Genomic DNA, 25,437 nt, shown 5'->3' with positions numbered 1-25,437 from the left:
ACCACCCTTTTATCGAAGGATAAGTCCCATTTGATCATGGCATATGATCCTTTTTTTGTACTGTTGAATAGTTAGAGGAGTTTTCCATCTGTATTCATTGGTGATATTAGCCTGTACTTTTATTTTCTTCTGGTGTCATCTGGATTTGGAATCAAAATGACGCTGGCTTTGTAAAATGAGTTTGGAAATGTGCCCTCCTTTTCAGTTTTTTGGAAGAGTTTGAGAAGGAGAGGCATTAATTGTTATTTAGATGTTTGATAGAAATCACCAGTGAAGCCATCTGGTCTTGAGCTTTTATTTGTTGGGAAATTTTCAATTGTTGATTAAACCTTCTTACTAGTTACAAGTTTTTCAGATTTTCTATTTCTTCATAATTTAGTCTTAGACATTTGTATCTTTCTAGGAAATTACTCATTTCTTCTAGGTTATGCAAATTGTTGGCATATAATTGTTCATAATTCTCTTATCTTCTGTATTTCTGGGGTATGAATTGTAATATGTCCTCTTTGGTTCCTGATTTTGAGTCTTCACCTTTTTCTTAGTTTAATTAAGGGTTCTCTATTCCTATTGATATTTGCTATTTCCTTCCTTTTTCTAACTTTGGGTTTCATTTGTTCTTTTCTCAGCTCCTTGAGGTGGAAAGTTGGATTATTTATTTGAGATCCATCTTGTTTATTAATGTAAAGATTTATCACTATGAACTTTCTCTTACAACTGCTTTTATTGCATTTGTTAAGTTTTGGTGTGCTGTTTCTATTTTCATTTATCTCAATATATATTTAAATTTCTCTTTTGATTTCCTCTTTGATCCATTGGCTACTCAAGAGTATATTATTTAATTTTTACCTGTTTTTGAATTTTTTCTATTATTAATTTCTCATTTATAGTATTATAGTCAGAAAAGAGGGATCCCTGGATGGCGCAGTGGTTTGGCGCCTGCCTTTGGCCCAGGGCGCGATCCTGGAGACCCAGGATCGAGTCCCACGTCAGGCTCCCGGTGCATGGAGCCTGCTTCTCCCTCTGCCTGTGTCTCTGCCTCTCTCTCTCTCTCTCTCTCTGACTATCATAAATAAATTTTAAAAAAATTAAAAAAAAAAGATATTTCATAATGATTTTAGTATTTGTAAATTTGTTAAGACTTCTTTATGATATAATTTATCCTGGAGAATGTTCCAGGTATGTTTGAGAAGAATGTGTATGTTACTGCTATTGGATGATATATTGTGTGTCTCTTAGATCTATTTGCTCTAAAGTATGGTTCATGTACACTATTATTTTCTTATTATTTTTCTCTGTGATTATCCATTGTTGAAAGTGGGATAATGAAGTCTCCTACTATTATTGCATTCTCATTCATTTCTGCCTTCAAATCTGTTAATATTTGTTTAATGTATTTAGGTGCTCTAATATTGGAGATGTATATATATATATATATATATATATATACACACACACACACACACATACATACATATATATATGATTATTATTTCCTCTTAATGAATCCTATTTGCATAGGATATCTTTTTCCATCCCTTCACTTTGAGCTTATATATATCCTTAAAACTGAAGTGTCTTATTGTCACCATATAATTGGGTCTTGTTTTTTTAATCCATTCAGCCACTTTATGTTTTTGATTAGAGAATTTAATCTATTTACATTTTACATAAATATTGATAGATAAGGACTTATTATTGCCATCTTATTGAGTTTTTTAAAGATTTTATTTATTTATTCATCAAAGACACAGAGAGAGGCAGAAACATAGGCAGAGGGAGAAGCAGACTCCCTGCGGGGAATCTGATATGGGACTTGATCCTAGGACCCCAGGATCACAAACTGAGCCAAAGGCAGATGCTCAACCACTGAGTCACCCAAGTGCCCTTCCATCTTACTGTTTTAATTATTGTTTTTAAGCTCCTTTGTTTCTTCCTTTCTTGGTGTCTTCCTTTGCAATATGATGGTTTTCTGTAGTTTAATGCTTTTAATCCTTTATCTTTTTGTTTTGCTTTATTGTTTGTTTTGATTTACTTTTGTTTATCATAGGTTTTGCTTTGTGGTTACTCTGAGGCTTGCATAACACATGCTTTAGTTATAACAGTTTATTTTAAGCTTATGACAGGTTAGTTTTAATCTCATACAGAAGCTCTACCTTGTTACTCCCTTTCCCTACATTCTTTATTTCACAATTCACATGTTTTAATATGATATATCCACTAAGAATTACTATAGTGATTTTTAATACTTTTATCTAACCTTTATACTACAGTTAAATGATTTACCTACCACCAAGACAGTACTAGAGTATTCTGAATCTGATTATATACCTACATTTACCAATGAATCTTATATTTTCATGTTTTCAAGTTACTAATTAGTATCCTCTCATTTCAGCTTAAAGAATTCCCTGTAGCATTTCTTGTAAGATAGATCTGGTGGTAATGGAATCCCTCAGCTTTTGTTTGGGAAATTCTTTGTGTCTCCTTAATTTCTGAAGGGCATCTTTTCTGGGTAAATTATTCTGGCTTGGCAGGTGGTGGTGTTCTTGTTGTCGTTTTTGTTTTGTTTTGTTTTAGCACTTTGATTATATCATCCCACACTCTTGATTTGCAAGATTTCTGCTGAAAAAGCCGCTGATAGCCTGGTGGAGGTTCCCTTGTATGGAAGGAATTTTTTTTTTTAGGGTATCTGTATAAATCTCTACAGACTGAGTAACACATTAAAAAAAATTAGAAACTGGCACTATGTTTCCTCCTGCTGCCATCCCTTCGGCTTACTTGCTGAAGCATTTGCCTAGTCTTAAGGGTCCAGTCCTTGGAAATTTGTTTTAATAACATGTTGTAAGTTGTGCACATTGGAGTAGTTTCTATCTGGAAAAAAAAAAAAAAAAGTTGAAGAGTTGAAGTTCTGTTGACAGTTAGAAAAAGCCATTTCTGACTCCCAGAGGGAATAACTATTTTCTTTGTTCTGATATCTGCTTTGAATAGTATAATACCTTCTATCAGACCTGCTCATGATGTTGGGGCTACTGAGTGCTCTGTCTTCTGCTTTGATAGCCAATCATTCTTTAGTATTATTTTGTCTTATAAGTAGACCTTAAACTCTGTGTGTCCTAAAAACAAGATCCTAACATAGCCACTGTATTCAAGGATTTCACTATCTAGAGGGAAAAAGAGGCATAAAGTAAAGTAAAATGTAATGCATGAGCATTAAAGGGTGATATGGTCACAGAGCAGGGATCATCGCACCCTTGAGAGGTATGTGCCTGTATTTCTAACATCCTAGTAGTTTTACCACCCTTAAGGTGTTTTATGTTGGGGTTCACAGCTGATATTTGTTTTAGAAGTTAGTTGGGTTGTGTTAACTGTGTTTAGTTAATGTTTCATGGAGAGATGATTTCACCTTCATTTTAACCCACACGGCACATTAGTAAGGTATTCTGTCAAGATTAGTAGCAACATTTTTTGAGGGCTTGTTATGTGCAGGATGCTGAGCTCTGTGTTGAGGGGATGCAAAGTTATAAAGCACAGTTCCTCCTTTGAAAAGGTACAGTATCCTTGGGGAAGCAATATTTAGAGAGAAGATGAATATAATACAGCAGTGACTTAAATTTCTGCAGAATGCTATAGTTTTTAATACACCGCATTTATTCTTTGTGATAACTCTGTAAGGAAAGTTGTTGTAAACACTTTATGATAAGAAAATTCGGTAGCTTCCCAGTTATACAACTGATGTGTGGCAGAGATAGCACTCGAAGCCATCTGACTTTAATCTGCAGCACCTCTTACTTTGACATAGTAAGAACTGAGTAGTTCATGTGGAAATCAGAGAATGAGGTCTCACAAGCCCTGTCCAGACACCAAAGAATATTTCAAGATCTGATGTGCAGTGAAGAAGTGAAGTTTGGGCTGGGCCAAGACTAACTGCTGCAATTAGCTGAAAGTCAAGAGTTTGAGTTGAGAGGATCCCAAGAAGCAAAATTTGATGTGAGAGCTGCTAGGAGTTTTGTGAAGAGACAAAGTAGGAAAGCTGGGAATTTGTGAGGGCAGCTTTCAGCCTGGCCCAAATTCATACTTCTTTTGAAGACTGAGTTCCTTCCTTGCTGGTCTTAATGGCATGTGACATGCTGAACCTAAACTTTAACATGAATAGTAAGGAGTGGGATATTTATTTGTATTTTGCATGGATTATACAGTCATATGTTAAGGCTGATATGAGGCTGGCTCTACTGCATGTATTTTATTTCCAAGGTGTGTATGTTAGATTCTCACTGTACATTGGTGAAATGCCACATTTCAGGTGCTTGGTATCCATATGTGGCTGTGGTTACCATATTGGACAGAATGGTAAACCTGAATTCTTTCTTTTAAAGTTTTTAAAGCAATATATGCACATGTGAAAATATTCAAGGTGTTCAGAAAGTAAAAAATGAATAGTGGAAATGTCTCCCCCCCCCTTCTCAATTTCTCTCCCTCTTCCCAGTGCCTCTCTCTCTCTTTTACTATTAAAACTTTCTGTTATTTCCTTTCAGGAATAGGAAGACATATCCATTAAAGTTGTGTATACATAAGCTTTTTATAAATTTCAAAAATTGCCTACTGTTTCATTCTTTTAAAAAAGATAATCTTTAAAAAAAAAGTTATTAATATTCTATCCAAGAGATCTTGACAAAACTATGCATTTAGCTCTAACTACCTCTTTTAAAGGTTGCCTAGTGTCCCTTGTTTGGAAATAGAGTTTGTCAGTTTCCTATTTTAGGTTTTTATGTTGTTTCCTTTTTTCTTTTTTTTTTGCTGTTTAAACAGTGTTGTAATATATATAGTCTTTGTTTTGTATGTTTGGGGAGTATAGAATCTGGGGCAACAGTAGGACATAAGACTGGAAAGGAGACCAGAGATACAATAATGGTGAAAAAAACTGGCTGTGAGGCAAGATGATAAATATCTATCAATAGTCTGAAGAGTGGCCTTTAAGTTTCATCAGTACAGTCGCTTCTGTGGGAGTATTTAAGAAAAAAGTTTTAAATGTCAGTATATTTTATTACAATATGTATATGTTTTTCTAACATCTATTGTGTTTAATTTTGTTATTAAAAATATTGCAGTTGTAATATATTTATTGTATATAGTTTGGAAAATACAAGAATAAAGCAGAAGACAAATTTCACCCACGCAGAGAAAACTAATATTAATATTTTTATTTCTTATTTCTGTATATGTATTAGTTTTTACACAGTTGAGATCATATTGTATATACACGTGTTTATATTCAAACTTTGCTTATCATCCTAATCTTATTGATTTAATTTTCTTTCATCATTTTTTGCCTGCCTTTTTTTTTTTTTAAGGTAATAGAAATCTAACATTGTTTTGGAATGAATTTGGATACCAGCATAACACAGACATGGAGAAATCTTTAGATACTATTCAATATCAAAGACGAAAAGCCCTGGCTATCCCATTCATCATTCAATGTGGTGAGTGTTGAATTTCATTCCCATCAGCAAACATTTAGTGAGTTCCCAATAGCAAATCTTTGTGCTAAAAAATGGGTTATGGGAGAGATAGAGGTGGGTAGGACAGAGTTCTTGCTTTCAAGGAGGTTGGGTCTAGGAAAGGTTCAGAAACGTATGAGACTAATTGTAATAGAGATGAAAATTAGGTAACTGATGTCAAAAAGGCATAAAGTTATTTGAGGCTTCAAAAAAAGGAGGTGGAGGAAGTTGAGGCCAGGTTTCTTGACAGAGGTAGCCCTTGCCATGGTCTTTAAAGTAGCTTTTTTTGTTGTTGTTATTGTTGTTTGTTTGTTTGTTTGTTTGTTTTTAGCTTCTTCGATGTGGCCGCTTCTCTCCCTTTAGTTGTGGAGTTTTTTTCTGCCAGTCTTCAGGTCTATGTCTGGGGCATTTTAGGATGATGTGATGGGATGAGGTGAACCTGTGCTCCTTCAGTTCTGCTGCCATCTTCCTCTATATCTCTCAAAGTTAGAATTTTGAGAGGCGGAGATGTAGTGGGGGAATGTGTGTTAATATCAAGTGTATATACTTCAGCTAGAATTTTTGTGATAGAATAATTAAAATGGCTTTTAAAAATTTTTAATATCTAGCATGATGTTAAATATATAGTACTTAGTAATTGACTACTGAATGAATGATGAATGAATAATAAGAGACAAGAGTATTTAGTTTGAGCAAACCTATTTGAGGGCCTTGAATGCCAGAGTAAGGAGTTTTACTTTGATAAGTAATGATGAGGCTTTGGGAGTCTTTCAGTAGGAGAACATCACTGAAGCATTGAAAACTTATTGTGTGCCTCTAATACATCTTCTAGCCGATGTACAAAGGGTTAGAGAATTAAAGATACTTTACATCTGCAAGGAATCTGCCACCCAGTGGGGAAGGCAGCCAGGCAAACAAAAAAGTGCTTAATAATGTGCAAAATTCTGTAGTTATTTATGGCCCAGGGAACACCTCTCCCACCTTGTCCCTGAGTGGTCTAAGGAGGACCTGAGCGTCATATGTAACTTGTAGTAAGGTAGCTCTGAGAGCTCAATGCAGGTTGATTTGGAGGAGGGCTAACACAAAGGTGGGGGTCAGTGGGGAGCTGACTGGCATCATCCAGGGTCCAGGGGAGAAATTGTAAATGTCTGAAGATAGGCGTGGCTGTGCGATTTAAGAAGAACATACATGACACAGATATTTAGAAGGTACAGTTGAGGAAATTCATGACTATATGCAACAACCTGTTGGATGATAACAATAATGGCTAAAAGTTACTGTGTGTTTTTGATGTGTGCAGGGTACTTCCAGAATCCAGTCTCCAGTATCTGAGAGCTACATGAAATTGGGCAACTCTTTAAGCTCTTTAAGCCCCAGTTTTTCAGACTTATAAAATGGAGTTAGTGTTTGTAGCTACGTCATACAGCTTTGTGTAAATAAAGTGAACCAACACATATAAAGTTTACAAAGTTCTTAGGTTAACATATTATTAGGGTTCTCCCAGAGAAACAGAAGCAATAGGATAGATGGATGGATGGATAGATATTAATTGTGGGGAATTGGTCCACATGATTAAGGAGGCTAGAGACTCCCAAGACCTGCAGTCAGCAAGCTGGAGACCCAGGAGAGCCACTGGCTTAATTCCAGTTTGAGTCTGAAGGCCTGAGAACTGGGAGACCCAGTGATGTAGGTTCAGTCTGAATGTTGACAGGCTTGATACTCAGGAAGAGCTGTTCTTTTAGTTTGGGTCTGAAGGCAGAAAAAAACTGATGTCTCAGCTCAAAGCAGTCAGGAAGGAAAAGTAGTTCCTTCTTGCTAACAGAACAATAAACCTTTTTGTGTCCATGCAGGCCTTCAACTAATTAGATGAGGCCCACTCACATTAGGGAGGGTAATCTACTCAGTCCATCAGTACAAATGTTCTCATCCAAAACACCGTCACAGACACACTCAGAATAATGCTTGACCGAATACCCAAGTGTATCCCATGGCCCAAACTGACACATAAAATTTACCATCGTAAATAATGCCCAGCAATGTTGGCTTTTATCATTATTACATCTTTTAATCCTCAATGATCTTTTTAAGTAAGTGATAATATTAATGTCTTTTTACAGATGATGATGCTGAAGCATAGAGAATTTGTCCAAGATGATAAAGGTAGAAAGTGGTTGAGCTGTTCTAGTTCTTACCACTGTGACTTGAACATTATGTGTTCCTAACCATTGTACATACTGCCTTAATCTTAGATGAACAGACAGAACGTTTACCTAAGAGCCATTAGCCATTCTATGTGGATAGAATTCAGGATTAAATTTGAGAAGAGCTTGGAGAGAGGCTGGAGTGCCATGGTTCTACAGGGAAGAAAGGAATGAAAGGAAGAAATAGACAAGTCAGAACTCCAGAATAGGCTGGAGGATGGGGTAAAAGCAAGAGACAAGCGCAGAGCAAGGAACTGTGTAAATGGTTCAGAGAGCTTGATTTTCCTTGTTATGTTATTTTTGTGGTTGGACATGGAAAGTGGTGGTAGCAGATGGATTGTTGATCAGAGAAAATGGAAGAGTTGGGTCACTAGAAGTCTTCTTGTGGTTCAGGAAGAGGTGGGGAGGGACCTATTACCAAGATTCTTCTGGCTGAAAGGAGCAGGAACCAGCTGGAAAGAACTGAACCAATAACAACAATAACAACAATAATAACAGTAATTTATTGTGGTGTGTTGGGGTAGCTGATAGAATCCTAGACTAGTTGTGCCATCAGATGTAAAGTGTGTGGTCATGGCTTAACTTGTCTCTGGGTTGAAAGGTACATCATACGTTCGAGGGTTTTTTTGTTTTGTTTTTGTTTTTTTAAAGATTTTATTTATTTACTTGAGAGAGAGAGAGAGAGTAAAAGCATGGCAGAGAGGAAAGAGCACGGGCAGGGGCAAGGGACAGAGGGAGAAGCAGACTCCCCACTGAGCAGGGAGCCTGATGTGGGACTTGACCCCAGGAGCCTGGGATCATGACCTGAGCCAAAGGCAGATGCTTAACCCACTGAGCCAGCCAGGTGCCCTCGTCATTGGCATGTGCAGTCTGACATGTTACTCTGCTGGGTTCACTCCTGATTGTGATCTTTCTTTTGTGTGATTTTGTTTTCATTATCAGATCTTTGCCTTAAATGGAGAGTCTTGCCTTCTTCTATTCATTATCAGGAAAAAGAATTTTTTGACCTCTGGATTTGTGCTAATAATCCTAACCTCTTGGAAAACAGGTATATTTTTATAGTTTTCTAGAATTTGTTAATCCATTTTTAATTCCTAAAATGCATATGTGTGAGACAGGAATATGTCAGCTGTAGATAAATTTTAGCTTAATAGCTGTCATCCCTGTGAACTCTTTCTAGCTCCTTGCCACCTGTGGAAAGATACTTCATTAGTGTGCTTTTCCATCAAGATAAGAGACCTGCATGTAGCTATTTGCAAACTTTGGGATGTGCAGCTCTATGCTTCTGCCGGCAGGAGACCATGACCCAGTGTTTGAGTTTTGCCTTCCAGTTCATTTTCACACAACATATGGCCTTATCGTAAAGGAGGCTTATCCAGAGGGTGTCTCCAGGGGCACTAACCTGTTAGACCATGTGCTTTTTCTATTTAAGTTTTATATTGATTTCATTGCTTTGTGCTCTTGGAGGAAGAAGTTCAGACTAAAACGGGAAAAAGACCGATTAAGTATTGATGAATGTCTCTGTTATTACAGGCCCTTTAGACCTACATTATTTTCCTTGGTGGGGAAAGGATGAGGATCCCCCTTTAATGTAGGCACCCTAAATGAAACATTGTTTCTCCGTGGAATTCTAAGTTCTTTGGCCTGGATAAGTGAATCAATATTGCTAATATAGACATTAGAGTAATAACTCCTGTTTGGTTATTTTTATCCAGCCCTAAAAAAAAAAAAAAAAAAAGAAAGAAAGAAAAGAAAAAGAAAAAGAAAAAGAAAAAGAAAGCACACACACACACACACACACACACACACACACACCAACATTGAGATACTGCTGCTACTACCCCTTCTACCTGGAGTTCCCAAATTATCCATATTTAGAGACTAAGGAAAATGCCAAAAATGGTAAAGGCTCTTAGATTCCCCATGGCCCAGGGGTTTTTATTCTTGTTTCTTGGTTTGCAGCAGAACTCATTTTCGCCAAATAAAATTTGTCCAGACCCCAAATGTATAAGATAAATGCAGAACTTTCCTGATTAAATTGGAAGCTGGGAATCTTGAGAGCCAAAGACTCCACTTCTCATTTCTATTCCATACTCTCTGCAAAAAGCCTAGATCTCTGGGGAGCATGATTATAAAATACTGATCTAGCCTCCTTCCCTCATTTTAGAGAAGTGAAAATTGAAGCCCAACGGGGGCTAAGAAACCTGTTCATGCGGCTACTGGCCAAGGTCTGTGACTCCTATCTGGGTTCTAGCCTGGCTTGAAACTTAAATGTCTCCCACATAAGAGCCAAGATTGGCGCAGTTTCAATATTAAAAATAGTTACTAATATTGATCCCTTCCTGTAAGCTAAGAGCTTTTCACGCAGCATTAGTCCAGAGTTCTGAAACTGGGGCCAGACGGCCTGGGTTTGATTCCTCTGGCTCCGTTAGCTGTGAAATCTTGGGTAGGCAACAGAACATCTCTTTAACTCCGCTGTCGATCACTTAGAATAAGATGTAATCAGAGTATCTTTTGCATCTTTGCTGAGTCCAGCTGAGCCCCTTAGGAGTACAATTTACTGAGTGGTTACTGGGGCTTTTTAGTTATAAGCTTTGAGAATTTAGGTCGCTCCCCACAGATCTAACATATATTTATGATTTCATAGCCCAGCCTTGGGCATTATTGGACCCACGAACTGAGATCTGCCCTCTCCAGCTTTCTTTACCTCTAGTTTACCATTGTCTGTGAACTGGTGTCTCTGACCCTCACCCTCTTCTCCTTGAAAAGTGGTGTTGCCATCACAGAGCATTGCAAGATTAGTTTCAGTTCTGCATCAATTCTGTCTTTTTTGCACGCCCAAACAGTGTTTCTTGTGATGACAGGCAAGAGAAATTTAGCCACATTGACAGAAAACTGATGGTCCTTCAAAGCCTACGATGCAGAGTCGTTCTATATTTATAATTTAAGTCCTTGATTCTTGAAATATACTGACAATGATTTTGACCATGTGTATTTCATTCCCACTGAAAAGATGAGGATAAAAACTATGCTTAATGTGGCAGTAAGAGATTTAGGGGACATGTAAAGAGAAACGCATGATTATGAGGCAATTACTTGAGAGTTGACACTTCCTTTATTAGAAGTCATTAACAGCTCTAATTCAATACAGTAGGAATGACCATGAGTACTTGGAGAACACTCCATAAAATAGCAACCCCTATGCCATTGGATTTGAGAAGAATCACATAAAATCGGTGTATTCAAGTGATGGGAAAAAAAAAAAAAAAAAAAAATAAAGTGATGGGAAGTACAATATAGTTATTAGGCAACATTCAGTAAATGAAAGGCCAGAGTAATGGGGTAAAATGTAGCATCATCTCTGTTTACAGACAGTATAGTGTTATTGTCTGCAGTTAATTGCCAATTGTCAGCAGGGTTAATGCCAAGGAATAGCATTTAAATGAACAATGTCTAGGTAACCAGAACTTGGGCAGGAAACATAATAACAGCTTTCTCTTACATAGCAATTATATATGTTACCCCATTTCTTCTTCGCAATACCCGTGTGAGCATTCATCGTTTCTCAGAGAAAACAGTGAGGCCAGTGACTCGTGCAGCTTGCCTCCCTAGAGCTAAAACTAGAAGCCAAGCCTTTTGATGCAAACCTGTACTCTTTCTGCCTTATCACACCCACTCCCTGAAGGCATCCTCTTTGTGTATGTGCTTTAAATGTTTTAATTCAACTTTAGTTGACACACACAGTTATATTAGTTTCAGGTGTACAACATTTACACACAACACAGTGATTCAACATCTGTATATGTTGTGCTGTGCTCCCCACAAGTGTAGCTACCATCTGTCACCATACAACACTATTACAATATCATCGGCTACATTCCCAGGGCTATACCTTTTATTCCCGTGACTTACTCATTCCAAAACTGGAAGCTTGTATCTCCCACTCCCCTTTGCTCATTTTGCCCATCCTCCCACCCCTTTCCTTCTGGCAACCACCAGTTCTCTATATTTATAAGTCTGATCCTGCTTTTTATTTGCTTATTCATTTGTGGTTTTTTTTAGATTCTGAGGGTATCCTTCTACATTTTAGGAAGCCTAATGCCAGTCGTTTACTCTGTGGTGGCAAAAAACACCGTATTACAAATGGTAGTATTCAGAGTTGGTGACTCGGGCCAAGTAAAATGAAGCTATTCTTTTTTGGACCACCAGAGAATCTTTTTCTTTTCCACTTTAAACACACAGGGAGGCTAGACATTTTTTATCACAGTACCATTTCCATTACATTCACGCTATGCGTTTATCTGCATTTGAAAATAGGAATCACCAGTAGGGTAAAAATGATGCCTATCATTTGATTGAACCAAAAATGTCTGAATTGTGAAAAGGATGTTTAAAATACCCATGGCTCATACTGCAATTTAAAATTCTTTAAAGATAATTGAAAGGATTGTATTTTATTAAGATACTTGAAGTTTCTCTTTTCTGAATAAAAACTTAATGTTTTTATGTTAATGTTAATTTTTTCAAATGAAATAGAAGCCTATATAGGTCCCACTCCACAGATGCCTTCAAATCAATACTGCAGGTGGCTGTAAATATATAGTCGATGTCCCCGGATTTGTTTCTCTACCACCTTTTTTGAAAGTAACAATAGGAACAAATACCATATGTGGGGTGGGAATTAAGTGTTTTTTCACAGTTGTACTTGAATATGATTGTAGTTCCTCACTCTTCCTTCTTGCTAGGGAGAACCGAAATATATCCTGTGGCCCTGAAAAACAGAAATCATGGGTTTGATATGCTTTGCTTTTCCTGAACTGTTTCAAAAGGGAGAAGGCCCTCTTTCTAGTCTCAACCTCCTTCTCCCTGTCCTAGCGTAATAGCACATTCATTTCATACAGACTTTGTCCCTTCCTCCTCTTTTTGGTTCCTATTAATAATAGAAAAACCCTTACGTAAAGCAGGCTCTTAGAATTGAGCTTGGCATTTTGCCCCACTCCTGAACATTCCTAGCCATGCCTGAAATAAAGCCATGCCCGATGAGAGATGAACATCTTATCCTTGACAAGCCTTGATCCCAAAGGAAACTATAGCATCTCCCTCTCTTGATAGTTTGGCTAACTCAGCTCCCCAGAACACAGCCACGGAACCAAAAGTAGAAGGGGAAAGAAAAGGCCTCTAACCTCCCAAGCCATATGTCTCAAAAGTCATTAGTATTTTATGTAACCATAACGAGGGAGGCTCATCCACAGTCCGCTTGTTGTTCATTTATATGCAGTTCTCCTTGATTCTATAGTACGTGTGTTAGCCCAGCAGTGATTAGGAACGAACAGCAGTAAGGCTGGGAAGCACAGTGGCTGCCAAAAGCAGGTCCGCCACGACAGCCGAGCAGAGGATGTGAGCGTGCCACAGCCGGGGTCACGGGGCTCACCCAGGACAAAGGGGTGACCCCCGGGCCTGGCACTGAGCACCGCATCCCACACCACGCTTCACCGTCAGCCTTCACAGTGGCTCGGTGTGTTTCAGAAGCAGAATTATTTGGTGTAGTTTAGAGAGACATATGGATTTCTATCTGAATTTTTTTGGGGAAAAAGACATTCGGCAATAATGAGATAAGCTTCAATTATCTAAAAGCATTTTTGCAAAAAGGCTTTGTTTCATGATAACGCAGGATAAATGAAGCATTAGTGAAATAATGAATATATATTCTCCCATTCTTGTAAATATGCCATCTTCCACATTTTCCCTTAAGCTCTTTGCCTTGCAGACTAGAGATTTAATGTCGTGTGTTACCTAAAGTCATCAACTTGCAGCTCTTGCTTCGTATTCAAGTTTTGGATATAAGGCATAAGGAGTATCTGTTTATAGAAGTAAATCATCTTTTACTGACGGTAGTTTTCTATTTCCTCCTGACGTTGTCTCCTGTTGATTGTGCAGTTGTTGTCAAGCAGAACGCCTACCTTCCATCCCTCTGGGCACCATGAACACAGTGTCGCCATCAAAAACTGAGAAAGAGAAACAACTTCAAGAGGTGGTGCAAAGGTACCACAGCCGACTGGCTGAACAGCAGCCACAGGTGAGCTGTTAGTCTTCCCAAACTCTACTTGAACCCTCGAGCTGTTGGTTTTATGTGTGTGAATCAACTAATGTGCTTTATCCCTGTAACTTGTGTAGCTTCTTTTTTTTCCATCCTTTTTTGTCATCTTTTTTCTTTTAATTTAATTTATTTATTCATGAGAGACACACACACACAGAGAGAGAGGCAGAGACATAGGCAGAAGGAGAAGCAGGCTCCCTGCAGGGAACCTGATGTGGGACTCCTGATCCCAGGAACCAGGGATCACGGCCTGAGTCAAAGGCAGATGCTCAGCCACTGAACCACTCAGGTGCCCCTTGTCACCTTTCTTTTAATTTTGGCTCTAAGGACTGTTCTAGAGATAAGCTCAAGTGCCCCAGAGGCTCAGAAAGGGAGGAGAGTTAAAAAAAAAAAATACTACCTGTAATATTTAAGCCAATCCACATGACCATGCATGTGAGAAGCAGGGGGATCTGTTTCCACCCTGCAGATGCACAGAGAGCCTTGTGCAGATGACATAGTCAAGACTGGGACATAAGTCTGTATGATTGCAAAGCCTAGGCTCCTTTTATTTCTTTGGGCTTCTTCCCTGAGGGTGGATTTTTGAGGTGAAGAGTTGTCCTTTTAAAAAATATTAGCCTATTAATACAGGAACTCAGTGTCACTTAATTGTTAAGAAAATTCAATAAATAAAGCATTACCATCAGTAAATATAAGTAACCATGACAATTTCAAAGGAAAGAAAAAGTGCTATGCAGAAATACTGTTTTAATCTCTTAACTAATAAAGTAATTAGATCTCTGTTTACTTTATAGGTTCAATACCCAAATTCAGCATTTTTAAATTGGATAGCCTGTCAACTTCCTCAAATAGAACTTGAGGAGGTCAGCAGCACATTTCCAAATGTGTTGACTCCTCTGTAAATGTCAGGAAGTAAAATACTTGAATAGGAAATTCTTTTATGGAGCAGGAATAAAGATTCTCAGGCTTAGCGTCTTATTATTATTATTATTATTATTATTATTATTACATATATTCCTGTGCTTTGAGAAGATCAACTTTCCTTTCCACCTCATTTCATCTTACCTCTCCCACTTTACTAGGGATCTCCCATACAAATCCACAACCGCTTAGGACCACAATCAAAGAAACCTGACCTTCCCTTTTAGTCTGGAGTCTCTGGGTCTCTTGGGAAGACACCGAGAGTCAATTTTGCAAACACGTTCTCTTGAGCATTCCCTGTCCCTCCAAACTGGTGAAACTATCTACAGTTCTTAGAGCCTCTAGTCATGGGTTTGATAACAGAGGTCAGAAGTAAGGGTATCACAGCCTGCAGTTATTTTAATAAACAAGTAGGTAAAGTCAGATCTTCCCAGTGTAGAATGTCTTCATTTGGTTTTTTGCTTCTTGTTTGCCACTCCCTATAGATTTGCCAAGGCAGACGGCTTCTCCTGAAATGACCCCATCTTTATTGCAGTCTCTGGATGCTTTTTTTCTTTTCTATGGAAAAGAAAAAAAGCATGACCCTTGGATAGTAATAGTGCCAATCACAAAGTCTTAATTACCTTTTTGTTTGTTTTATATTGGAATTTTTTATTCATTACTAAGGTAGAGATTTTGACGGTAGCTGTTGGGGTAACAAATTTGGGCCATCCATTTTGCTTTTTCTTTCTTTCTTGGTAGTTGAGTTTTTCATAAGAACTTGAGCCAGGTTTGTAGATTCAGATTGTTTTACATGTAAACAAGCTTAGCAGTATTTGCATAGAGACTTGTTCCCATCAGTCCAAAGGACCCAAGAATCCTCACCCTCCTCCCTTGCCCCCTTTTCATGAAGGTCATCCAAGTGTCTTCAACTCACTTTCAGCACTCTGTGCCCTTAACTGACCCTGGTTTTGTGGTCTTCGAGGAAAGCTTTGTTTAGCATTTGCCAACCATAGGCAGGCAACCTGTTAATTTTAAGGCTGTCATTGAGCACATACTTACCTTTGGGTGCGTCCCATGCCAGGCGTTATGGGGAAGACAGAGTACCCCTGATACCACCATGTGAGCTCTGTGAGTGCAGGGATAGTCTTGGTTTTGTTCACCATAAATCTGTTACCTAACGCAGTGCCTGGCAAGCAGTAGGTACTCAGTAAATACTTGTTGGATCAATAAATAGAACATGCACTCAGATAATAAATGGTCCTTTTGTGGACCAAGCCTAATAGCTATTTGGAAATTAGCAACCACCGCCACACCACACAATACTAGTTAAGCATTTGTCTGATCACAACTGAAGCCACAATAGAAGTTTATTACGCAGAGAGAGGCGGACAGCTTTTTTTTTTTTAAATGTCATTTTCTTTTCTTTTAGAAGACTTTATTTATTCATGAGAGAGACACAGAGAGAGGCAGAGACACAGGCAGAGGGAGAAGCAGGCTCCATGCAGGGAGCCCAACATGGGGCTCGATCCCAGTCTCCAGGATCACGCCCTGGGCTGAAGGCAGGCACTAAACTGCTGAGCCACCCAGGGATCCCAGAGGAGGACAGCTTTAGTCAGAGAAGGGTTCACAGAAGAAGTGGCACTTGACTGTGTCTCGAAGAGTATTTAGGGTAAACAGGGAAATGACAGGGCAGGCATTCTAGGTGAGAAAAACATTATAAATGAAGACTTGGGAGATTAACAATGACTTTTTCCTTCATGGTGCCAGTTTTTTAAATTACATGCTAAACTTACATATTTTAAAAAATAGACTCAGCATCTGTGTGACATGAAACTCATTATAAAATATAGTAATTGCTGAATAGAAGACCTCTAGAAGGTGACCTCAATTCCCCTTTCACAGAAATAACCCATGAAAGTATTCAAAAACTGTATTTTGGTGATAGCTGCCTGATGCCAGAAACCAGACTCAAAACCATCCAATATTCATTGTGAATTTACTCCCTTCCTGACTGCCTTTTAAAAGAAGTTCTGTTAAAATGCAACACAGGTAGGGGTGGGAAAGCCAGAAAAACAGGACTAGTGCCATTCAGGTGCAGTGCAGGCATGATTCAGGTGTAGGGTAGACACCACGGGAAAATCGGGAACTGGCTAGTGTGTTACCATGATTCACTGTGTTTACTGGTGGTGCCCATTCTCTCCTATCGGGAAATAATAAGGCGCATGCCATGTAATTACGGTCTGCTCCCTCTTGTTCTCTCTTCCTGCCTCCCACTACCAGTGCCTACTTATCCATTGACTAGACTGGGAAACAAATATAAAAATAACCCAAATCTGCACATCCCATTTCTTACTGTCTTGTAGTTTATCTTTCATGGCTGAAGGCATCCTGCTGTGGAGAATGAAAAGTTGATTAGGTAAATCAAAGCCCTTTCTGGACCTTAGAGTCTGGGGTTGTGGGTTTTGTGTTAAGGACAAACAAGAGTGATAGATTAATGGTAAGAGAGAGAGAGAGTTTTTTTTTTCTTAAAGATTTATGTACTTATGAGAGACACAGAGAGGCAGAGACACAGGCAGAGGGAGAAGCAGGCTCCATGCAGGGAGCCCAATGTGGGACTTGATCCCAGGACCCCGGGATCACGCTCTGGGCCAAAGGCAGATGCTCAACCGCTGAGCCACCCAGGCGTCCCTAGGAGAGAGAGTTTTATGGTACAAGTACGTGAAGTGGACAGACAGCTACAGCCCCTTCTCCACCTCTCACGCACCCTACCGCTGTGTCGAGTGACTAAGTTCTAGGAGTGCCACGTACCTGATGCCCTGGTTAGACGATGCTTACAGTGAGTCAGGGAACTCTTCTGGAAAAAGAGGTATCTCAATGGTTAGATCCGGTCCTTTAGGAGAAAATGAGTAGCTAGATCCAAAGCTGTCATTTCCACAGATGGTATCTTATGTAATCCCTGCAACAGAACAGTCATATCAATTATAGAAAAAGAAAGAAGTACAAAGTGGTTAAATAACTGAATCAATCACACATTTTTAAATGATGAAGTTGGAATGTGTTTCCTTTTTGTCTAATTTCAGCATGGCTCTGCTCATAGTCTCATAAGGATAAATACAGTCAGAAACCTAAGAACACTTACAAAGGCAACAAACTGATAAACTGCAAAACATATTTGTTCAGGGAAATACTTAAGTTCAGTAACCTCATGGGAGAGCTCAGATTCAAGATGTAAACTGATGAGCTGTGTCAGCAACCCAAGACCCTCCCTATAGATTGTGCTTCTGAAACAGCCCTTTCCACTCTTTCTCCTTTCTGGAGAGATGAATGAATAATCTGTCCCTAACTCAGTGGTTCAAGTTCATTTCTCAGTACCTGCTGTTTTCTATACCGAGTGACAAGTGCCACCTGCTGGCCAAACGGTGAAACATTTTCATTTTCATCCTGTTGCTCTTGACTGCTCAGCTACTAAGTAGCCTATTATCTGGATAATTGTTATTCTGTTTTTTTTTTTTCCAATAAACCTAAACAGTACTTTTAAAACCATAGAGTAGAGATAAAAAATCAATTTCTCTGAATTTGAGGAGCTTTCCAGTCCTCAAATTTGCCCTACCTTTTATTACATGGCAAGGACGACTGCATCACAATCATGCACAGGGGATATAGTTTTAGGTGCATCTCGTTCAGGGGGTTTTGGTACCACTTTAAATCCACTTAATGCCTTTAGTCATTATAAAACATCATAACTTGATTCCCTGAATAAAGCCTGCTCTACTCACTTATACATAAGTAACGTTAATGGGCATATATTTGGATAATCCCTGCTTGTGCAATGTGTGCTGTATCACTTATGTATCCTATAGGGCTTTCTGGGTTCATCTTTTCTGAGTAATAACTTCTTATCCTACAGTCTAGGCTCTCTCTAATCTGACACTATTTGCCTTTCTGGGAATACCATTGACCTTTGAACAACATGGGTTTGAACTGCGTGGGTCCATTTGTGCAGATTTTTTTCCCGAGAAATAGAATACGGTATTGTAAATGTATTTTCTCTTACTTATGATTTGATTAATAACATTTTCTTTTCTCCAGCTTTATTGTAAAAATGCTGTATATAATACATCTAAGTACGTGTTAATTTGACTTCAGACTCAGTAAGGCTTCCAGTCAACAACAGGCTATTAGTGGTTCAGTTTTTGGGGGAGTCAAAAACTGTATACAGACTTTCAGCTCTGCAGGTGTTGGTGTCCCAAACCCCCTGTGTTGTTCCAAGGTCATCTGTAGTTTCCTCCCCTCTATGGGATCTCCCCTAGCCATGCCCTAGTCCTTAGCTATGCTCTCCATTTCCATTCCTTCCATATTGTCTGGAGTGGCCACTGTTTCTTTTTCTCTTCCTTAAGATCTAAAAATAATGCCATTCTTGCATGAGGTTTTTTTCTCATTTCCTCCCTGTAAAAATGTCTTCTTTCCAGTTCTCTTTGTCCTTAATGGGTCTTCCTTAGAACATGTTTTATTTTCTACCTGGTGTAATAATTACTCATGTGTCTCTTCTGTCTCCTCTTAGGCTGTAAACTTTTATTTTAAAAAATTTTTTAAAGATTTTATTTATTTGAGAGAAAGAACGCACAAGCAAGGGGTGGGGCAGAGGGAGAGGAAGAAGCAGAATCCCCACTGAGCAGGGAGCCTGATGCGGAGCTTGATCCCAGGACCTGGGATCATGACTTGAGCCGAAGGCAGACACTTAACTGACTGAGCCACCCAGGTGCCTTAAACCATAAACTTTTAGAAACAAGGGACCATTTTTATTCATCTCTCCATCCTCCAAAACCTACGCCTGGACCTTTCATGTACTAAGTACTTACCAAACGATGAATGAAGGATTGAAGGAATAATTTGATTTATGCAGAACTCTTCACAAATAGGTCCAAGGCCAAGTATTTTCCATTTTACCAAATTGATTGACTCTGCAAAGGTTAGACTTAACTCTTTCTGCATATATTATTGGAGACCAAAGTGTTCTTACACTTGGTCAAAATAAGGTGTGGCATTTGTATGGGAGTTATAGAGACTGTATTTGGATTTTGTTTGCCATGATCATGGTCTTGGCATCAAGTGCAGAGCCTGTGTAAAATGTCGTGCTTGTTGAAAAGGAATTCCAGCAATAGCATTCTGTTCTTTTGCAGTGCTTCCGTGGACACAAAAAAATGAAATAGTGTAATCTGACAATTCCCACACTGGTTGTTTTAGCATTAAATATAGAGCAAAGAAGGCTTCCTGAACTTTTAGCTATGTTTTTCAAATTGAAATGGCATATCTGAATACAACTTTGTAATGAAGAGTATGAATGCATTTTCCCATTTAGAATTTAATCTTTTAAATGTGTCACTATTGCGTAGGATGCTGAGATTTCAAATCTGTATAACCACAGAGACAGATGCCTTAGAAAATATATTTATTCATCAAGAGTACTTTTCAGCCTTCTTACATAAACTGCCATGGTTTAAAATTTATGATACCCAAAGACCCTTGTCTAACAAGAAGCTATTATAGTCACTGTAGTTGAGATATTTTACTTTATTACTCTTGGTACAAAGATCTCATTTCTCTGTGGTGATGCATTGTTTTTCCAAAAGGAATAATGCATAATATACTCACACTTGCGGGCCCTGTGCTCACAGCATAGCAAATGAGATATTAAGTGAGTTGCTTCTGTCAGAGTAGTTTAGCAGTTCGTTGAGAATGGATATCATGTGTTCTTTCTCTCGTGTACCTCCCATCACCACACCTGGCTCAGCGTTGGGCACAGTAGATGGCTACCAGAAGATACTCACTTTCTTAACTGGAGTTGCTTGTCCAGATTATTTTCTAACTCATCCTTTTCCTGAGGCGCTGATGTCAAGCTTCCTGACAGGACAGCACTGTGGCTTACTGAACAAACTGGGGCAGTGCCAGTAGTTAGAGGCACATCAAGACAGCCAGAGCAGGACACTGCAGGGAGCAGTGTGGTGTGAGGAGCCCAGGACACCCCCTGTTCCTGGCTTCACAGATTACTCCATTCTGCCCTGGAATTTGGGATCAAGAAATTTCATCCATTGTTGTCTGCTCCTGGGTCTCCCAAACAGGACCCAGTGCGGCTGCTGGGGGCCCATAAGAATGTGATTCCAAAGGGAACTCCTCCTTCCTCCAAGAAGAAGAGAAGTAGCTTCTCCAGGGGCAGGCGGTCTTGCCACATTACCTCCCTCGCTCAGCATGTCAGTGAGCCATTCCTGCCCACATCCACAGAGACGGAGAGCATAGAAGTTCAGGTGTTTGCTGAAATGATTTTCACTGGAGGGAATACTAATTTGGGTTTCGAAGCAAGTACACCTATTGGATCTCTGCCCTATAAAAATTCTGTGGGTGCCTTAACTGCATGTACAACCAGTTTTCATTAGTGTGCATGCTCTTGGGGGACAATCAGAGGCTGCCTGGTGCCCCAGAAGCACTGCGGGGCCTGTTTCCTGACCGCTCAGAGTAAGGTGCCGACATTTGGCTTCCTTCCAAAGCAGGCTACTCTTCAGTCCCTTCTAAAGGAACCCTGTGCACCCTGAGCACCAGCATTCCTGTGTCTCCCCCTTCTAAGCTTGGATCCCATTTCTCATCGTGTTAGACCTCACCTCCCCTCTCACTCAGGACCCAGCCTCACATTTTCAGTTCAGGTTCACGATTGTTCTGATTTTGAAGTCAAACCTCATATCTTGTGCCTCCTGATTTAACAGTTAACTCTTTGCCACCTGATCATATTCTTACTTTGAATTTGGTCCCTTCCTCTATCCTGACTCCTGTAGGCTTGAGTGAAGTTCAAGTGTAACCTCCATTTTCTACCTTGTCCTCGATCAGCGAGTGCTGATTCCCCTGCCCCCTGTCTCAGGCTTGCTCTCCCAGACCCAGCCTTCGAATGAAACAGGGTGGTCTCTTGACACACTTGGGGGCTCTAATGCAGACACAGAGGATTAACTGTTATTTGCCCATGACCTTTTCCTTATAATGATCTAGAATCATCCTTCCTCTATTCAGAGAATCCTCAAGGAGGTCTTCTAGTCAAGACCATTAGTAATAATTCCTGGCATTTGAAAATAACAAAGTATTATTTAAAATGTTTCTGAACAAGGGAAGATCTAGTTTTTTGGACCTTGAAGCTTGTACAGTTTTGCAGCACCCCCCCCCCAAGAAAAAAAAAACTATAAAATATATAAATATGAAGTTGGGGAACAGAGCCTTGGAAGGGGCCTATGTTGGGGGGGGGGGTCTTGAAGCCAAAGCTTCATTTGCTCTTTGGTTTATCTGCCACTTGAAACAAATGGCCAAAACAAGCAAATGGCCACTTGTGCCATTTGATCTCCACAGGAATTTTTTTAGTAAAAGATAACTGCATTTTTTTTAAATTTCCAATTCACTTCTCCTCTCCAATTTCTTCCCCAAGATTTCCATAATCATGGATATTTTGGTGAATTAAAAAACTACCCTGAATGATTAACTGTACATATTACATAGATGAGGAATTTTTTTTTCTTTTTCAAATTTTCATTTAAATTCTAGTTAGTTAACATACAATGCAATATTGGTATCTGGAATAGAATTCAGTGATTCATCATTTCTTTCTTTTTTTTTTAAAGATTTTATTTATTCGTGAGAGACAGAGAGAGAGAGAGAGGCAGAGACACAGGCAGAGGGAGAAGCAGGCTCCACGCAGGGAGCCCGAGGTGGGGCTCGATCCCAGCTCTCCAGGATTGCACCCTGGGCTGAAGGCAGCGCTAAGCCACTGAACCACTGGGGGCTGCCCTGATTCATCATTTCTATACAACACCCAGTGCTCATCCAAACAGGTGCCCTCCTTAATACCTGTCATACATCTGGCCCATCCCCCCATCCACCCTCCCCTCCATCAACTGTCAATTTGTTCTTTATAGTTAAGAGTCTCTTAAATGGTTTGTTTACCTCTCATAGATGAGGAATCTAAAGGAGAAGGATGAATGAAAGGATTAAATGACAGTAGTGCTTAGAATGTGTCCCTGTTAGAGGTGCTATAAGCATACTGACTCACTTAAAACCTATGACAGTCCTATGATTTTTATAATTTCTCATTCATAGAAGAGGAAATTGAGGCACAGAGAAATAGCTGCCAAGAATGGAGTTAAGAAACTGGTTAACTGTGATTTCTTCTGACACAGTCAGGCTCCAGGCTCCTCAGTCTGTTATTAAGCCATGCGCCTCTCTTTACTTAAGTCACATAAGCAAGAGAGGAATACAGATAAACTTAAAATATGAGATTGATTATTTCAGAGCTATTTGAACTACTCTGATATCTTTCCATTTAGATTGATAGGTCTTTAGTGTGGGAGAAATTGAGAAATTAATAGCTAGCAGCAAACATAATTTTTCTTTTTGAGGAGCTCTGTCTCTATTAGGCAGATATTGGAGGACAGTGATCTCTTTGGAAGGCGGTACAGAGGGAGGATGCTTAGGGGTTCTTTAAAGATGGTGGAGGGAGCTGAATGGTGGGCAGCACTGGCCTAGTGTCAGGCCCTTAACTGCAGGTCCCAGCTCTTGTTCCTAAGCAGCAGACCTCACGCCTGTCTCAGGTCTCTAGTCCTTGATCTTAGTATCTCCTACCCCAATAAAAAGAAAGGGGTTAAAGGTGCATGGGTGGCTCAGTTGGTTGATTGTCCAACTCTTGATTTCTGCTCTAGTTGTGATCTCAGGATTACAAGATCGAGACCCATGTCAGGCTCTGTGCTGAGCGTGGAGCCTGCTTGGGACTCTCTCCCACTCTCTGTCTCTCTCATAAATAAGTAAATAAATAAATAGAGATTAAACTAGATGTTTTTAAAGACTCATCGAAATTTTAGAGCCTGTGAATATTGCCCATCTTCGTTACAAGCTGTTAAGTTTTAAATATCTATATTTGTTTATTTTATTCTGAATATAAACATGAAGTTTCTGGAGCAAAGAAAATTATTATTTAATTATAGCAAATAATTGTGCTGACTTGCATTTGCTCTAAGTTGTATCTTGGAGGCAATGGATGAGATGAGTCAGATCTGATGTTCTACATATACCAGAGTTTGTACTACTGGTAAAGAACTCCAAGGAAAAGAAAAGAAAAGAAAAAAAAAAAAGGAATCTGGATGTTTATATAGGAGGGGACACCCACCTTCTGTTCCCCTCCATACACACGTATCTCTTTGCTATTTGGGAGGGGTCCTGGAATCTTACTCTTACCCTTTGGAATAAGGAAAACTTTTGGAGGAACTGGTAACGTTTTTCGTTAAGGTCAACTTCATTTAGTACATTTACGTGTGCCGATTTATTTTAGTTCACTAATTATATGTTATCCCTGTTTCCACAGAAGGTATTTCAATAGATGAAACTAAAATACCCTACTTTTTGTCTTAATGGTTTAGAAAACCTTTTTTGCAAACCTTACTTTTATAGTGTTTTGTTTTAGTCTTTTCCCTTTAATTCTGCTGGGTTATTAAATTAAGTGTGCAAGTATTTTTGTATCTATTATGATGTGGTTATTGCACTAAGTCCACTTTTTAAAATACTTTTATTATTATTATTATTATTATTTAAGATTTTATTTATTCATGACAGACACAGAGAGAGGGGCAGAGACATGGGCAGACACCACAGGCAGAGGAGAAGCAGGCTCCCCTTGGGGAGCCTGATGTGAGACTCAATCCCAGGGCCCTGGGATCACGACCTGAGCCAAAGGCAGATGCTCAACCACTGAGCCACCCACATGTCTCAAAGGATATGATTCTTAACAATGATAATCTAGTATTGCTTTTTCTAAAGAAGAATAGGACCATCAGCTGAGGTGAGAGGCAAGCTTTATGTTCAGGGCATAATGAAGCTTTGGAACAATCTTTGTCAGGAGGGACAGAGCTAAGGATAGTAAAAGAAGAAGTCCAGAGAAGATGAGAACTGTGCCTTTTTTTGTGGTGTGGGTTCAAAAGTTATGCAAATTTTAGCAGCCTGAAATTTCCGAGCAGACAGGGAAAGTGATTAGTGATCTGACTGATTTAAGGCTGGAGTTTATCTTCCTGGGTGTAGCAGAGCATAGCTGAAATGATGACTTGTTTTTCTCAGGCAGGATGGGGAATGGAAGGAAAACCAAGAGGGGGTGTGATAAATTGAGAGAAAAGAGAAGAACTGAAGGAGAATAAAAGTTTCAGTAGCTATCAAGAGCATTTATAATCCTGAGAGAATTAGAAGAACCATAAATGATAAGGAAGTAAAAGGATTTCAGAGCTGGAGAATGTTTGAGAGATGGAAAGATTGGTCTAAGTTCACTTGAGCAACTCCTGGAGTTACAAGGTGGAGGAAAGCATGTGATGAAATTAAGGAAAAAGATGAAAAGTACTCAGTTAAAATAATTGGATCCAGTATTATTAAGGATATGCTATACCTTTACTGCAAATATAGTGAAATTATTTATACTGTAGTGAAATTTTCTGGGTATAGAATCATGCAGGGAAAGATACTCAGTGTGGCTATCATTGAATGCCTCGTCCCCTAATTACTGCTATGTTCTTCTAATTACTAGTGAATTTTGCCTTTATCTGGAGGCATTATTACAGGCATCTGGAACTCATTTCAGTGTCTAGTATTGGCTCCCGTATTGCCTTAAAATGTTTTATTGGCCACCACTTTTGATGTTTTTCTGTTCAAAATGTAGCTGAGACATTTTAATTTTTGC

The 25,437-nt window shown here is 39.1% G+C and overlaps 1 protein-coding gene across 3 annotated transcripts in view; it reads left to right on the top strand.

The window, feature by feature from the left end:
• The window catches only part of MORC1 (MORC family CW-type zinc finger 1), a 182,225-nt gene that overhangs the window by 78,313 nt on the left and 78,475 nt on the right, over positions 1-25,437 (top strand). For all 3 annotated transcript variants that reach the window (XR_005383256.1, XR_005383257.1, XM_038582752.1), the window contains exons 15-17: positions 5,349-5,477; positions 8,639-8,744; positions 13,634-13,772. Coding sequence is in view for 1 of the 3 variants with exons in the window: in XM_038582752.1 (XP_038438680.1) it covers positions 5,349-5,477; positions 8,639-8,744; positions 13,634-13,772 (374 nt within the window). In the remaining 2 variants the exon portion in view is untranslated. The remainder of the gene's footprint in view (positions 1-5,348; positions 5,478-8,638; positions 8,745-13,633; positions 13,773-25,437) is intronic.

Source organism: Canis lupus, chromosome 33 (assembly GCF_011100685.1).
Source record: "Canis lupus familiaris isolate Mischka breed German Shepherd chromosome 33, alternate assembly UU_Cfam_GSD_1.0, whole genome shotgun sequence".
In the NCBI taxonomy this organism is placed as follows: domain Eukaryota; kingdom Metazoa; phylum Chordata; class Mammalia; order Carnivora; family Canidae; genus Canis; species Canis lupus.
The sequence above is the reverse complement of the archived record's forward strand: the minus strand, read 5'-3'. Positions and strand labels throughout refer to the sequence as shown.